Source organism: Phaseolus vulgaris, chromosome 2, assembly GCF_000499845.2.
Source record: "Phaseolus vulgaris cultivar G19833 chromosome 2, P. vulgaris v2.0, whole genome shotgun sequence".
Lineage (NCBI taxonomy): Eukaryota > Viridiplantae > Streptophyta > Magnoliopsida > Fabales > Fabaceae > Phaseolus > Phaseolus vulgaris.
In genome coordinates, this window is record NC_023758.2 from 46,639,607 (window position 1) to 46,654,434 (window position 14,828).

The window sequence follows — 14,828 nt, forward strand, 5'->3', positions numbered from 1 at the left end:
TACGATTGTTATTTTCTGTTTTAATCTTTTCCACGGCATAAAAAAACTACAAACATTATTAAACATCTATCAACATAATGTGAAATATAATCTAAATCTATCTTCAAAATATATCAACCCTAATTTAAAAAATTAATTCGTCAAAATTAATAACTTCACCAAATTAGAAGAATCAATTAAGTGATAATCCATGAACTATCTTAATTTTAAGTGCTGAATATTTATATCTTCAAACATTTGTCACATAAAACTCTTGTAATTCTAGAAATAGATTTATTAGTGATAACATAGATGAACTATTTATTTTAAAATAAATAAATAATTTTTACGTGAACACAACATATTAACGTATATAATAATAAAAAAATAACACTAAATACATGAAAATTAAAATAATAATAAAAAGATAATATTTATAATATGTTTTTACATTATTTAAGGAAAATCTTAAAAGTATATATCACCTCAAACATAGAAATGAATATGCCTTCATTCATATTTAGAAAAGTGTATGAAAAAACTTGTGGTTTTAATAATAAAAAATGATATTTTATATGAGAAGTTCTCTCTTTACTATTGTGTTATTTAACACATTGACTATAGTATTTGAGAAGGTCTAATTATTTTTTATATTTTGAGGAATTGTATGTACTTACTTTAAAAGAACTTTGAATTCACATAGGATTTCTAGTTGATGAGTTTTTTTTTTAATATAGATACTTGCTCTTCATTACCTATTTTTTTTTTATATATATAAATCAACATTAGATGTTAACAATCTTTAGTAATAAGCTGAGAAATAGTGAAATAACATGATATTCTCACTACAACATTGAAACATATTTTATATATAATTTTTTATTCAAAAAATTACCTCGAAATTTTATTGTTATTGTATAAACATGATCAGATATTAATCTACAAATAATATGTGAATCTCATACATCTCATTGTGTTAGACTGAATATTGATCAAGTTTGGTCAAATCATAATTCAGTAGGAATAGGTAGAATTTATAGTCTTTAATTAAACAATATTAAAAAATTATAAACCAAAAAATATTTCTCAACTAATGATAATAAATTAGTCTGTTATAACTAAATTTATCTTCATCCAAAGAAAGAAATTGAACCTTTTTACAAACTTGAGAGAGGCCTAATTATTTAGCAACCTTTGGGATAAAAAAATATTTTTTTAAGAAAATGGGAGGTGTCTAGATTTTAAAGAAATTATTTATAAATTGACTACCTAATACTGTTGGAAGATTTAAAGTCTCATACATGTTTTCTATTATAAGATGAACAGTGTTTTCAAAAGCCAATTGACCCATTTAGAATCATCGACATAATTAATGTCGCACTACAGATAAAAAATAATGCAATTCCTGTTAAAATATATTAACGCTACGAATCTCAATCGCGCTTATTTGTGGCTTCTAGAGTTCAGTATAGCCGCTGACAAATGACTTATTCCAAAAAACTCACTGAGCTTGTAGAAAACCCAAGGCATGAGGGAAAGAATCAATTGCTACCATAAATCCACTTCTCTGCAGTGCTACTGAAACGAACCAACTCCTCTGGCTTAAACCACAACTTAATCTCATCCTTCGCAGTCTCGGGACCATCACTCCCATGGATTATATTTCTGTAAGCACAGCACAATTATAATCAAATTTGTGATCACCAAATAATGTAGAAAGCATTATGTGAAGAGAACCAAAAGTAGCACATTTATTTGCAGAACAATTAGTTACCTTCCAACAACAACAGCCAGATCACCCCTAATTGTTCCAGGTTCTGATTTCTGAGGATCTGTGGCTCCAATTAGCTTTCTGCCATATGTAATAACTCCCTGTCCTTCCCACACCTGTGACATGAATTTTTGGGAATAAAAAATAAAATTAAGGGCACTGGCTTGTTTGATTACTGTTATCAGAGATTGAGTCATTTCTATTTTCTAACCATTGCAATAACAGGGCCAGAGCTTAGGAAATCACACAGCCCATCGAAGAAGGGTCTTTCTTTCAGGTCGTGATAGTGCTGTTTGGCGAATTCCTTTGAAGGGATTACTACTTTAATTCCCACAAGCTTGTACCCCTTTCGCTCAAAACGAGATATAATCTCAGAAATCTGAAAAGGAGAAAAACAAAAAATGGTGAGGAAAACCTGAACAAAGCTCAGAGAGGATGAGGATAATGTGCAAGAGATTATTAGGTAGTTCCAAATTATCACGAGTTCATGTTTCAACAAATATATGTGTGACACAGTTCAATTAACGAATATAGAAAAAAGAATTAATAACACTTTAATATATATTAATTAAGTAAAGATTAGTTGAGACTGTATTTCCAGATTCGTAATAATTTCTCAAAGTGGGACCATATTGCGACACGTGCGGACAAAGTTGCACTTACTTGTTCACTTTGTTTCACAAACAGATCATAAAGAAGTGCAAGAAATGAAATTTTACTTTACCAGCCCTCTCTGCACCCCATCAGGTTTGATGGCAATGAAAGTGCGCTCCAGCTGTGTAAGAAAAAGTAGACACGTTATAAACGTGTCAGGGAAAACAGCACGCAACCAGCAATATGAGTGAAAAAGACAACGAGAATTAGTTAAAGAAATATCAGGCGTACCTCAGCTGCGTGCACCTCCTGATCTTGGAACATGTAAGCTTCAAGACACAACAGAAGACAAAACAAATAAAATAAATTAGTAGCAGAACAAGTTAAAGGAAGCCCGCACTAATATTGCGCCACTTTAAGATCCCACCGACTAATTCAAAGCACAGAAGCAAATCGTTAAGACTTTGTTTGTTCAAACTTTAAAGTTGCAACCAGGTCATAAAAAAAACTAGGATATTAAAATAATGTAGAGTCTGTGTAATCAAAGAATTTTTTAGGAGAATTGATACACATGCCAAACGGAATAAAAAATGGCAAATGTTCATTCATAGTTTTTCCAATTGATTGATCTGTCACAATGTTAAGTTACAGATCATGGTGGAGATCGAGTAATGCGTCAAGAACTAGCCGGAGTTGATTCAAACTGAAAGGAATAGCATGGATTTATAACTTTAAAGACTTGATTAAAATCATTTTCCAATGTAGGGGATGCTAAGGAAATTAATCAAGTCTATATCAAATCCAATAACTTAACTTGATCCCCAACTAGTGGTATTGATTAGAAGAGGCTCCTCCTCCTTTGCATTATCTATTTTTTATTATCTTGACACCCAATTGGCATCTTCTTTTACAAATAAGAAATAGGGGCATATTGAGGAAGAAGATAATTATCTTTTTTAGTTAAATCCAATCTTAATTATATGAAATTCTATTACATTACTAGATATGTATGATGTATCTCACACAATTGTATTATATATATTTTTAGAATAATTGCATTTTCTGTTGTATCGGATTCACATTTTGTATCTGTACATCTTAGATCTTAACCATCTATATTAATGGTATAGAGTAGATCTACTCACTGTAGACAAATATATATGATATAAATGGCCATTCGTAGCAATTATAATATGAATCGGTTTGTCACTTTGTGATGACAAACCCACACAGTAGTCAAAAAGTGAATGCATTGTTTCAACAGTTATTGGTGACCAAACCTGCAGCAGGAAGAGCGAGGGCTCCTGAAATCCATGACGATGCGGATCCACTTCCAGAACCGCCCCTCCCATAATTCGAGAACAAAAGAGGCCCTTTGGCGCTCAACGAAACCGCCGCCGCAGCCCCAACCGCACGTCCTTCTGTAAAAGCGAATATTCATTTTCATCTCAGCGAAACACAAAAATCTAAATTCGACTCGTTCACATTTCCAATCCAAAGGCCACAAAAAATAAAAAACAGATGTCGGTGCAAAAAAATAAAAAGAAAGCTCGGAATCATGGAGTTTTAATTTTAGCGGCATGATATGGTTGTTAGGGGATACGAAAGGTTTAAATAAAAAAAAAACAAGAAAAAAAATGGTGATAATGAGAAAAAGGGATAGAAGGTAGTTACGAGAGTGGAAACGAGAGGCTTTGGAAGCAGAGAGAAGGGACCTCGCGGCTCTGGAAGCGGATTTGCAAACCTGTGAGGCCATGTTCTTGGCTTGGACTAGAATGTTCTCAGTGGCAGAGAAGAAGAAGAGAACACACAAGTATGTGAGGATGAAGAAGGATCTGAAGGACTATTGCTTCTTTTATTTCCCCTACCTTTGCAATTTGGTCCTTCGTTTTCTGTTTATTTTAACTTTTGGGTAGTTTTTTTGGTAGGATGTGTAAATTGGAAATGGGTGGTGTGTGTCTGCGCACGTAGTCAATTTAGGGTTAGAGTTAGGTTTGAAGGGTTAATTAACTAATTTTACTACTGTTAGCCCTCCTTTTGAGTCCACGTGCTGGGAATCAGATCCTCTTCAACTACCTCCCCTATATATGTGCGCCTCCTTGGATACCGCTAATAGAAAAAAGAATTAAAAAATGGATGGTGAGAGATTGAAGTGCTGATCCTAAAGTTATTTCGTAACTGCAGGGGATATCTGTTACAAAAATAGTCCAAGAACACAGGGAGTGAGAGTTGAAGTAAAATTATTAACAGCAGATGAGACAGAGGTTTTTTTTATGCATAAATGATTGTTGAAAACGATGATGTGGTAATAATAAGGTTGTTGAAAGGGTACAATTATCTTTTATAGATTCTTGTGTCCTTGAAAATCATTACGAAACCTCCTCTTTTGTCAAATACTTTACGTGGGACTGTTTGATTTGGACAAAAAGAAAGAAAGAAAAGTTTGTTAGAGGAGGGTGTTAAGTTTAGTGATTATGGTTAACATGTTAGAGAAGAAGGTTCAATGTAACAGCGCTTCTGAACTTCACTCACACCATGATATACAAGATAACAATCAAATACAATGCATCCACCACCAAGTTTCCCGTGGATTTAAACCTGCATCCGAATGAGACTGAAAGGAGAAAACTATCTCTCAAAACATAATTTTAAGTTTTACATTTTAAAATGTATTTTTGAATTCAAATTATATATTTTGAAATATATTATACAAACTTTACTTCTCAATTCTATAATTTACAAGTCATTTTCTTTCATAAATGAGTTTCTAATGGTAAAATTCCGGAATACATTTTTTTATTTCAAGATTGGTAAATCCAGAATTAATAAAATGTATTTCAGAGAATATGATTGAAAATATTTTGGAAAAAACAATCCGAAAGTTATTTTTAAAAGAAGTAAAACGGTTTTAGTTTTATTTGAAACTAACGGGGTGTAGGAAGAAATTTGTTAGGTACAGGAAGAAACAACCAAAAAAAAATTGAAACCCTCTCCATCAACTTCTCTCTCAAGATTCTTCACAAAAACGTGGATTTTTTTCTTCAATACGGCATGTTAGGCCCAAAAATGTATTCCAAAATTATTTTAACCCCTCATAATCAATTGAGTAACTACCTGTCAATCTATTTTTTTGTTTTTTTAATCGAAATAATGTATAGTAATAACTAATGAAAAAAAAAATACTAATAATAATAAATAAATATTTCACTTATTTCTTTCCATTCAAAAAATCTATTTTTCACATCTTCCTTTTGTACTGTCGTCTATTTTTTTTCCTTACCAAACTAAACAGGAGAAAGAACAAGTTCCGATATGAAACATAAGCCACAAAGAATGAAAATCGTTTTGTAACCCACCTGTCAAGTTTGAATCCTCCTCCCACTTCTTTATATCATTATTTTAATTTTGGAAATGGTCTAACAGTTATACGAGCTTTTTAGATTGTCGTGCCCTTTTAATGATATTCAAGGTCTCCACTAGTTTCTCAGCCATCAACCATGCTTACACCAAAATTATATGCCTACAGTACAATTTATAGCTTATCAGAATCTCCCCAGGAAGATAATGAAAGTTGGACACTAACAACTCATAATGCTGCTCGTGAACAAAAGAGATCGCAAAAGCATAACCACCACCCTTTCTTGCAGAGTTTTTATCATTTTTTAAAACCTCAAAATGGCACAATATTCACCATTCAGGTATAAGCATTCAATGTTATGCTTCTCTTTATAAAGATGTACCGACTCTAGTTTACATACATATAGAAAGGTCATTAAAATTACAAGGTTTAAACCTAATGGATCGTTAAAGTTCTGGTTCGAGTCAAAAGTAACAAATAAATCACTACTTTCTATTAAATTACTCTCAAGATATCATCGTCATTTACAAAGTAGCCAAGATTTACAAAGCCACTTAAACTCACCAAAGAAGGTCTACTTATATTACATCTCAATCGAACCATTGGGAACTGAAGTATCAGATTCCAGTTTGCAGTCAGCTTTACAAAATGTATCATGTTCCAACTTGCATTCGCTTTGTAAAGCTAATAACCAAGAGTCCACCTGAAAGAAGAAAATTGGAGGCAAACTACATCATTGACATGGTGACAAGTGACTGAATACTGTCTTTAGAAGTTGATCAAAATTATATCAAGGATGAAAATTGTTTAACATCAGTTCAGAGTGTAAAACTGAAATATAATAACTCCTACTAAGAATCATATTATCTTAACGTGGACACACCTGAAACTTAGAATTGCTTGAGCATTCATATCGCAATCCATGACGAGTTAAAATATAAAAGGCATATTGAATTTCATCATCTTCTTGCTTAAAACATGGTAAACTCCCTACTTCAATGATATCAGATAGAAGGGTTGAGTCCTGGGGGCTTAGATCTGCTCAGAGTTAACTACATTAATATTAAAGCAAAGTAGTTCTTGAAAATGAGAGCTACAACTAGTAGGAAAGAACATGACTTACTGCATTACCTGTACACAACAGATATAAAAATATACATGCTCCGTGGAGAACGACAAAACGAGGAAGCCTATCATCTACTTCAGTATCGTCTATAGGTGCAGGTTCTCCTGGTAGTGCTGCCCATCTCTTCATAAAATAAAGAGCAAAAGCAAATGAGTTCAGCTTGTTATGTGAAATAAATAATGAAGTTCAAACTAAAGAAAGATAAACTGGTGTAGGGCAGGCAGTTAGTACAGTTCGAATGTATAAATATCCAGATAAACGAGCGGACCGCAAAACTTCATCAATATGTTCCAACCTGTGTTAATTGTTAAACAAAATTAATTTAACAAATCATTATATAAGAAAGCAAAGGGGGAGGAATAGGTAGGTAGGTATTAAACAGTTAATTTCTCTGATTTCTCAATTAAGCAATTTCAACTACAAATAAGACTAAAGAGTAGTTATGTCTAGCACACCAAGAAGAATCACTCGTAAGGAGTGAAATGGATAACAACGAAAGTAAAAGGATGTCCTCCTTTTATTCTTAATACTCCAAAAAGTCAGACGTATGTAGACTTTAACACTTATATGCCAGCATCTATTCTGCTGTGCAGCTTCTATCAATGAGATCAGTACACCTAGAGGATACAAGAATTGTGACCTAAAGAATTCTGCTAATTAGTAAATCATTAATATTATAAAGTTGAGGATCACATCACTCACTGAGCTTTGAAGTGAGCTTCCCTCTCCTCTATATCAGAGAGTTCTGATCGAAGTGATTCTACTTCTGCAACTGTTAGCTCAACCTACAGAATATAAATTTTTGTTGGTAGGATATAATAGAACCTTGACCGATGACAAAATTTGCAGCATAAAAGCTTCTCAAATCACACCTTTTCTTGACCTCCAGTAGTGGAACCCCATGACAGTCGCCTGGGAGAAAACAAGTTCAACATGAAAGCAGTCCTTAATTTCCTTCGAGTCCGTTGATGACGTGAGGACCTAAACTAAGCTAGATTGAGTGACTTGTTTCAAATAAATTGAAAGTCTCTTAATAACAGTTTTTATTAGTGCTTTCTTCTATCAATTTTTAACCAGGAAACCATACCTTGAAGATTGATCAGTTCCAGGCTCTGTAATAAATGATGATGTTCTGCTCTCAGGGGATTCTAAACTTGATATTGGAACTTGAAAGTGATCAGGGATGATTTTTAGTTTCGGAGGACCATCATCCATTAAGTTTACCTTCAACAAGAAGAAAGGAGGGCAATCCTATTTTGAGGATGACAGCATCATAAGAGTGAAGGACGGTTTATCTTCAAATAGTAACCACACCAAGATGTTAAATCGGCACAAAATTCATCACTTCCTTGACTGATTCATAAGTTGCTAACCAGTTTTTGACTTTCGCTCAGTATGCAGCCAAAGGTCATTTCAGCAAATAATAGGAATATGATATGGGTGCCAGCCCTGAAATGTACAATAACAAAAGTTCAGCGACACACAAAACATCCACATCCAATCTTTACCACCCCCACAAAAAAAAAAAACACATTGTGCACTAACACGGGCTAACAAGAAAACAATGTAAGCAAATCCCTAGACCAGCCAAAACAAGCAGTCCCAGAATACTTGTGGTTTAACTACTAAAATTGAAGAGAAAAGCCTGTTCTGGTATCTTCAATTAGAGTGGTGTGGAAAATAAAATCCATGCATCCAGAAAAATTGTAAGGAAAATGCCGACTGCCATTACATTGGACCAAAAACTCAAGAAAAACATGCAAGTTCTAGAGAAAATACAAGACTGACTCATCACGGCATTTGTTTGCCAGCTGCCATAACAAACCTACGTTATCCCTTTTCCATTATTTCCCCCTCTCAAGGTAAAAGAAGCAACTCTTTTATGCAGATCAAATTACAAAACATGTTGAGAGAACAGTTCCAGCTTAGTATCCCACTACGGTTGTGTATTACTCCAAAGTCCAAAGCGATCAGCATAATGAACGCTAAATTATTATGCTTCTTTAAAAGCAAAAAACCGATGACCCAAAAAAGACTCGGATGCTCACCTGAATAGTGTGAGGAAAAGACTTCACCTATACAAACGCTCCACGTGATCGACAAAAGTCCTCAACCACATTCATCAACTTACGGGAACAGAAACGTCTGAAAACAAAGAACAATAATACACCTCAAGGCAAGAAACAAGCAGAAACTCAGAACTATGAAACCAGATCAACACATGTTGCAGATTTACCAACCCTAATATTCCAGACTGAGCGAAGATCGAAAGAAAAAAACTCAACTTCAGAATAAGAAAATAAAATAAAATAATGGGTCAAACGAAGAGAACATGTGGCACGACAGCTACTGCTTTCAAGTTAGAAGTGGCAGAGCAGAATTATTAAAACTGAATTTTTTATGAATATAGCAGAGAAGGGTTTTTGATGATGAACACTTTCTTCGCTGGAAATTGAAACAGAAAGCGGCTCCAAGCCCAAGACGCGGGTGTTTGTTTCGTACACCGCGCTTCCGTTTGCTGTTGCGGTTATAGCGAAAAGACACTTTTGCCCACCTGCAATCCTTCACACCTTGACTCCATTCTAGCTTTACCAGGATAATATAAACAAAATCCCTGGTTTTCTTTTTATTTTGAAACTAAAAAAAAAGTTATGATTGAAAATAATATAATGTTTTAAAAGTTATTATCGTGATTATTAATGATGAATATATGTTATCATAGATAATGTAGCACAGACACTGATACGCGAACACGAAAACAAAAATAAGTATAATATTTAAATGTAAGACATGAGTACCGATCTATATATTATATAATTATGAATTATATAAATTGATAATAAATATTTATCTGTACAAGTATGTTTCAAATTTTTTTTAGTAAAAAAATGTGTTTCATAATTAGTTCAAAAAGATTTGTTTCTTATTTTTATAATCATAATAAAAATTTATACAATAAATTTGAGTTTTTAGAAAATTTATGTATTTAAAAAAAAAATGTGTTAAAACAATACTAGAATTGTCAGAAATCTAACAAATACTTTTTGAATTTGTCATTTCACAGATATGTATTCTACAAGTGTCATACGAGTGTCGGTGTCCAATATGAGTATCCGACACCGACGTTATTTAAAAGAAGTGTTTAAACTTCATAGATCATCATCTTCGAACGTTGAAAAGACAATATATTCTATTAAATTACATAATTTATCGTAAATTAATTGAGAATAATTTGGTTAAAATATAATTAATGTAGAAAAAAAATTGAAATGAAAGTTATAAAAATTACAAATAACTTGTTTTGGTTAATTATAGAATTTAGTCTTAAAGACAGGTTGCAAACTCTCAATTAAAGCAATCTCTGTGTCTGCTGACATCATTCATATGATATATGTCATTACGATATTCACATGTTATTAATTTAGCTTTCGTACATATATTGATTTGGTTTGTAAAAGCGGTGTAAAATCCTAATGTTAAGTAATATAGCACATTATTTGTTTTTACATAAATTAACGTTAAAATGCATCGCACGTGTAAAGGTCAGTCTAAGAATCAACTTTGTAGAGACACTAGATTAAAAATGTGTAAAAGACGTAGGGGCTAAACTAATAATATTTACATATAACAACTAATTTAAAAAGTTTTTATATAACTAAATTAATAATCTGTGACATGTATATAAATTAAATTATTTATATAGGATGGAAGTATTAAGAGAGTATTGTATAAACAGAAATAAATATATTTTTGAGAATAAGTAGCATATATTTATTGTTTGTTGCATAAATTATTGGTAATGCTATTAGATTTGAGGATTTGATTCCATTAAAATGAGAAAAATATTTTTAAATGGTAAGTACTAGGGATGGCAAAGCGGGACGGGCCGTACGGGTTGGTCCGCTACTAAAAAACGCGGGGCGGACTGACATTTTCAACCCACTAATCCACATTAGCCCGTCCCGTATTAGCCCGCAACCTGTGCGGGCCAGCAGCGGGGCGGGCTGACCCGCTAACCCGCAAGAAAAAAAAAATTGGCACTTAGCAGCAGCAAGTCAACACAATTAGGTTTTCACAAAATTTCAAAGAAAGAAATACAACACAATCGCGTCAATAATGTTTATATTTAATGTTTTTTTTAATTAATATTTATGTTTAATGTTTTGGAATTAGGTATTTTTAATGTTTTGGAAGTGGAAGAATAGTGATATTTGATATTTATCTTAATGTTTTGATGTTTGATTATGTTTGAAAAGGAAGAAAAAGAATTTAGGTTTGATAATAACAAATATATAGGTTTAATTTGACAAATTTTTAAGAACAAAATGTAAAAAAAATATATATTTAATTTTAGAAAAAAAACGCGGGCTGACCCACAAACCCGCGGGCCAATTCTTATGTGGGGCGGGTTGAGAATTCTAACCCGCAATAACTTTGCGGTGCGGGCCAACCCAACCCACATTTTTGCGGGCCAAGCGCGCGGTGAGCTGACCCGCTTTGCTACCCCTTAGTAAGTACAGTAATAGATATTAATAAAATTCACAAAGATTAATAGTATGGTTAATTTTCAATTTGTCAAATATATTTTTGTTCTATCACAATTTTAATAGTCAACCATTGTAAGCACATTTTATTCTTGGAGAAAAATTCTCAGTGAAGTTTTATATTTGAGATCGCAATGAGGTATTTGTAAGCTATTTTTTTAAGAAAATGGAATGCCATAAATTAAAATGTCATAATAAATCCAACTTTTCGTGCTATATAGGCGGTGGTTACGGTTTCTTGATAACTAACCATAATTTTTTTGCTTGAATTTCGAACGGATTGTCCTTATTTCTTGATGTTTAGATAAATACATGTTTTAAAATTTAACGAACTCTATTAAAAAAAACTGCACACTAATACATGTTTATGCTTACAAACATGCTTGGTCAGAGATTCTATCTCCCTTATAGGACAATGTGCCGAAATGCAATACCCTAATTTAGACGGATGAAATGAGAGGTGACAAATTGGATTTGGACTTCAAAGTTTGAGTTAGATCCCAATGGTCAAATACCAGTTTAGCGCACGGGCCTTTACAGGGCCAGGACTTCATTTATTAGGCCTTTGAATTGAATTTGGGCTTTTCTGGTCCAGCCCAACTTCATTAGGTCGGCCTACATTGAGTCAGAGACTGCTTCTTCCTGCACCTCCATATTTACTTGTGTCATCCCATACAAAAACGTGAAAATTCCTTTTTAGTCTTCTTATGTCACCCTTATATTTATAAAATCTGGAATCAATTTAAAAAAATTATATATATTCCGTATATTTATAAAATCTGGAATCAATTTAAAAAAATTATATATATTCCAGATTACATAATCCATAAGTTATTTACGAATTGTGGAAAAAGACTTTCGGATTTCGTAATCTGAAATATTATAGAAAAACATTTTTGGAATATAAAAATTTATGGAGGTGAGAACATATGGAGGTGAAGGAAGAAGAGACAGGTTTTCGTTTTACTACTGCTAAATGAAATGTAACAGTGATGGATCAGTGTGCAACAACACGGCTGCGTGTGGAGGTGAGTTCAGAGACAGCTTTGGTAATTGGTCATTTGGTTTTCAACTCAAAATAGGGTACACTCATATACCATAGCCTGATGACTAACCTTTGGGGCATTTTGACAACTTTAAAAGTTGCATGGCACAAGGGAATCAAACAACTATCTATTGAATGTATTCAATCCTAGCGTCTAGCTTTCCACTCATGGCTGCAACCAGCAACTAGCAACAGCCCCTATGGAATATGGTACATAACACACATTCTTCTTCTCTTACTTTGAACATTTCCTTACTAATTAAACGTATTACACAGTTAATAAAGATATAAAAAGCAACTGAGGCACCTTTTGTCTAGGTAAATTGGCTGGTTATAGAAGTAATAACATAAGACAACATGGTTCTCAATTTCAAAGTTCAAACCTGGTCATATTCCATTATTGACAATTTGAATCAGTAGTAAACTGTAGACAGGGCACTAGAACAACAAAAAGGAAAAAGTAACCATCGTCAGAACTTTGATGAATCAGAGTCACAGAAGTTTAAGATACAGATGCGTTTTCCAGAACACTTTTGATTAGAAGCAGCCACCCAACTGCCAAAAAAGTCCACAAGTTTAAATTAGTAACAGAAATAAACCAAGGGGCAAGAAAATTTATTTTCATTCCCAGTTTTCAAGTAGTGATCAGTCAATTAAGCCAATACCTAGCTAGGCTAAATCCAAAGATGATTAGTATTTACAAAAAATAAGTAAACAAGAAAAACACGTATATTTTGGGAGGAAGAACTGTTCTTCCTCCATGAAAATATTCACTTTCTGTACAGGTGTGTAGGTTCCAATGTGGGAACCATGCACATCCAACGGTTGGCCTTCTCCTGGAGGAAGTTCTTAAGAAGCCTGACTAGTAGCAAACTTCAATAGTAGCTCATGCAAGGGTAAGTAGGGTCCTAACCCAGTAACCCTTCGTCAGTCCATAAATGTGTTTGTTATGAGCGAAAGTTATAAGTGTAATCGGAAAAGGTGAGAAACCTAGCACTAAGAAGGAGGCTTTCATACCAAGACTGCTTCAATTTCTTCCTTGGACACTGGAGTTCTTTTGGGCTGAAGAGAGGCCTTCCCTCCCACTGTTGCGGAAGCATTTGAACTTGAAAAGAATGATAAATTAGCATCACTAGCTGAAGATGAAGCCTGAGTCGTAGATGCTGAACCTGCAATGAAAATTTTCAATAGAATTAGTAATTTAACTAACAGTCAATCTACAGATAATTGAGGAAATAATCACTCGTCTAGTGGATCCAGCTATCACCAATCACAACCATAATTTTCAAAATAGATCCGCTGGCCCAAACAGAACCAGTGGAACAAACAATAGTTCAAAACCAGGTATGAACCAATCACGAATTTCGGAGCAATTTTTCAAATTGTTTAACTACTTCTTACAAATTTTAATCTCATAAAACATGTAATATGATCTTTATATGTTAATGTAAAATTTTACTTAAAATAGTAAATAGGCCGAGCATTGAAGGTGTAAAGAAATTTTACACTGCTATCCAATTACGAACGGTTGAAAGACATGATAAGTTTCTTAAAAGTCATATCAACCGTGACTTTTCATTGGTTGACACAATGTAGAACTTCTTAAACTAAGAACATGAAAATATTCACTTTTTGTACAGGTTCCAATGAAAATATCACTAATTCGACTACAGTTTAATCGCGACCAAACAGCAGTTCCAATTTTTAAAAAACATTTACTAAAACAACAACCACTTAGCCATGCCCCATTAGATTGGTCAGCTATCTACATAGATCAAGAGCCAACTCTGGTAGACTCTACCAAAAGCCGTATTTTCAATAAATCCATTCTGTACTCCTCTCATCAAATTGAAAACCTAGATTAAAGACAAAATAAAATAAAAAACTGTGGAAAAAAACAAAATTAATTAAAGCATACTAATCCTTCCTAATATTGAATATTCGAGAAGTAAATAGTCTTCTAAATTTTGGGACTTCAAACACAAGAATTCACAACCCTACAATTTGGGAACATATTACTTTGCCCTTAACTCTGATCAACTTCAGTATCTGGCTTCTTTCCGATGTTAAGGTTAGATTATTTATCGATTGTGGTGGAAAATGGCAAAGAAGTGAATGAAATACTGAGAAAGTGGAAAATGGAGAAAAAGTGAAGGGGAGAGAGAGAGAGAGTGCACCGACCAGAAGCGGCGGAATTGGGATGTCTGTTCGGAAACTTGATGCGAGGGATTCGTTTCAACGCCTGAGCTCCACCCATCGCTCACGCTGTGTAGCTGCAAACTCACTTTCTGATTCACAATTCTCCATTATCTGGCCACACATGTAAAGCGTGTCCATTGTTTGGGCCTCACTGTTACACCCAATATCCAATAAAGACTGCTTCTTCCTGCACCTCATATGTTCTCCTCTCA

At 33.5% G+C, this 14,828-nt stretch overlaps 2 protein-coding genes across 2 annotated transcripts; both read right to left on the reverse strand.

Annotated features, from left to right (window-relative positions):
* Positions 1 to 1,265: 1,265 nt before the first annotated feature.
* Positions 1,266 to 9,225, reverse strand: LOC137812726 (uncharacterized). Its single transcript, XM_068614901.1, has 16 exons — positions 9,069 to 9,225; positions 8,877 to 8,973; positions 7,916 to 8,277; positions 7,701 to 7,809; positions 7,531 to 7,613; positions 7,060 to 7,123; positions 6,834 to 6,951; positions 6,586 to 6,740; positions 6,360 to 6,405; positions 4,019 to 4,090; positions 3,625 to 3,765; positions 2,636 to 2,673; positions 2,475 to 2,525; positions 1,962 to 2,129; positions 1,754 to 1,866; positions 1,266 to 1,644 (listed from the first exon to the last, which is right to left on the reverse strand). Exons 3-16 carry the CDS (start codon positions 8,041 to 8,043, stop codon positions 1,521 to 1,523), a joined length of 1,410 nt encoding a protein of 469 aa, XP_068471002.1. The 5' UTR covers positions 8,044 to 8,277; positions 8,877 to 8,973; positions 9,069 to 9,225; the 3' UTR covers positions 1,266 to 1,520.
* A 3,500-nt stretch (positions 9,226 to 12,725) lies between these two features.
* On the reverse strand, positions 12,726 to 14,785 carry LOC137812727 (uncharacterized). Its single transcript, XM_068614902.1, has 3 exons — positions 14,599 to 14,785; positions 13,435 to 13,586; positions 12,726 to 12,972 (listed from the first exon to the last, which is right to left on the reverse strand). The coding sequence occupies exons 1-3, from the start codon at positions 14,672 to 14,674 to the stop codon at positions 12,955 to 12,957; spliced, it is 246 nt and encodes an 81-aa protein (XP_068471003.1). The 5' UTR covers positions 14,675 to 14,785; the 3' UTR covers positions 12,726 to 12,954.
* Between the last annotated feature and the right edge of the window lie 43 nt (positions 14,786 to 14,828).

Excerpts from the sequence above, each read along its gene's own strand:
- LOC137812726 (XM_068614901.1), bottom strand. The coding sequence starts at position 8,043 with ATGGATGATGGTCCTCCGAAACTAAAAATCATCCCTGATCACTTTCAA. Across the intron at positions 2,674-3,624 it reads CCTCGCTCTTCCTGCTGCAG|CTTACATGTTCCAAGATCAG; the intron begins GTTTGGTCACCA and ends TGTGTCTTGAAG. Across the intron at positions 1,645-1,753 it reads CTGGCTGTTGTTGTTGGAAG|AAATATAATCCATGGGAGTG; the intron begins GTAACTAATTGT and ends CTGTGCTTACAG.
- LOC137812727 (XM_068614902.1), bottom strand. The coding sequence starts at position 14,674 with ATGGGTGGAGCTCAGGCGTTGAAACGAATCCCTCGCATCAAGTTTCCG. Across the intron at positions 13,587-14,598 it reads TCCCAATTCCGCCGCTTCTG|GTTCAGCATCTACGACTCAG; the intron begins GTCGGTGCACTC and ends TTTTCATTGCAG.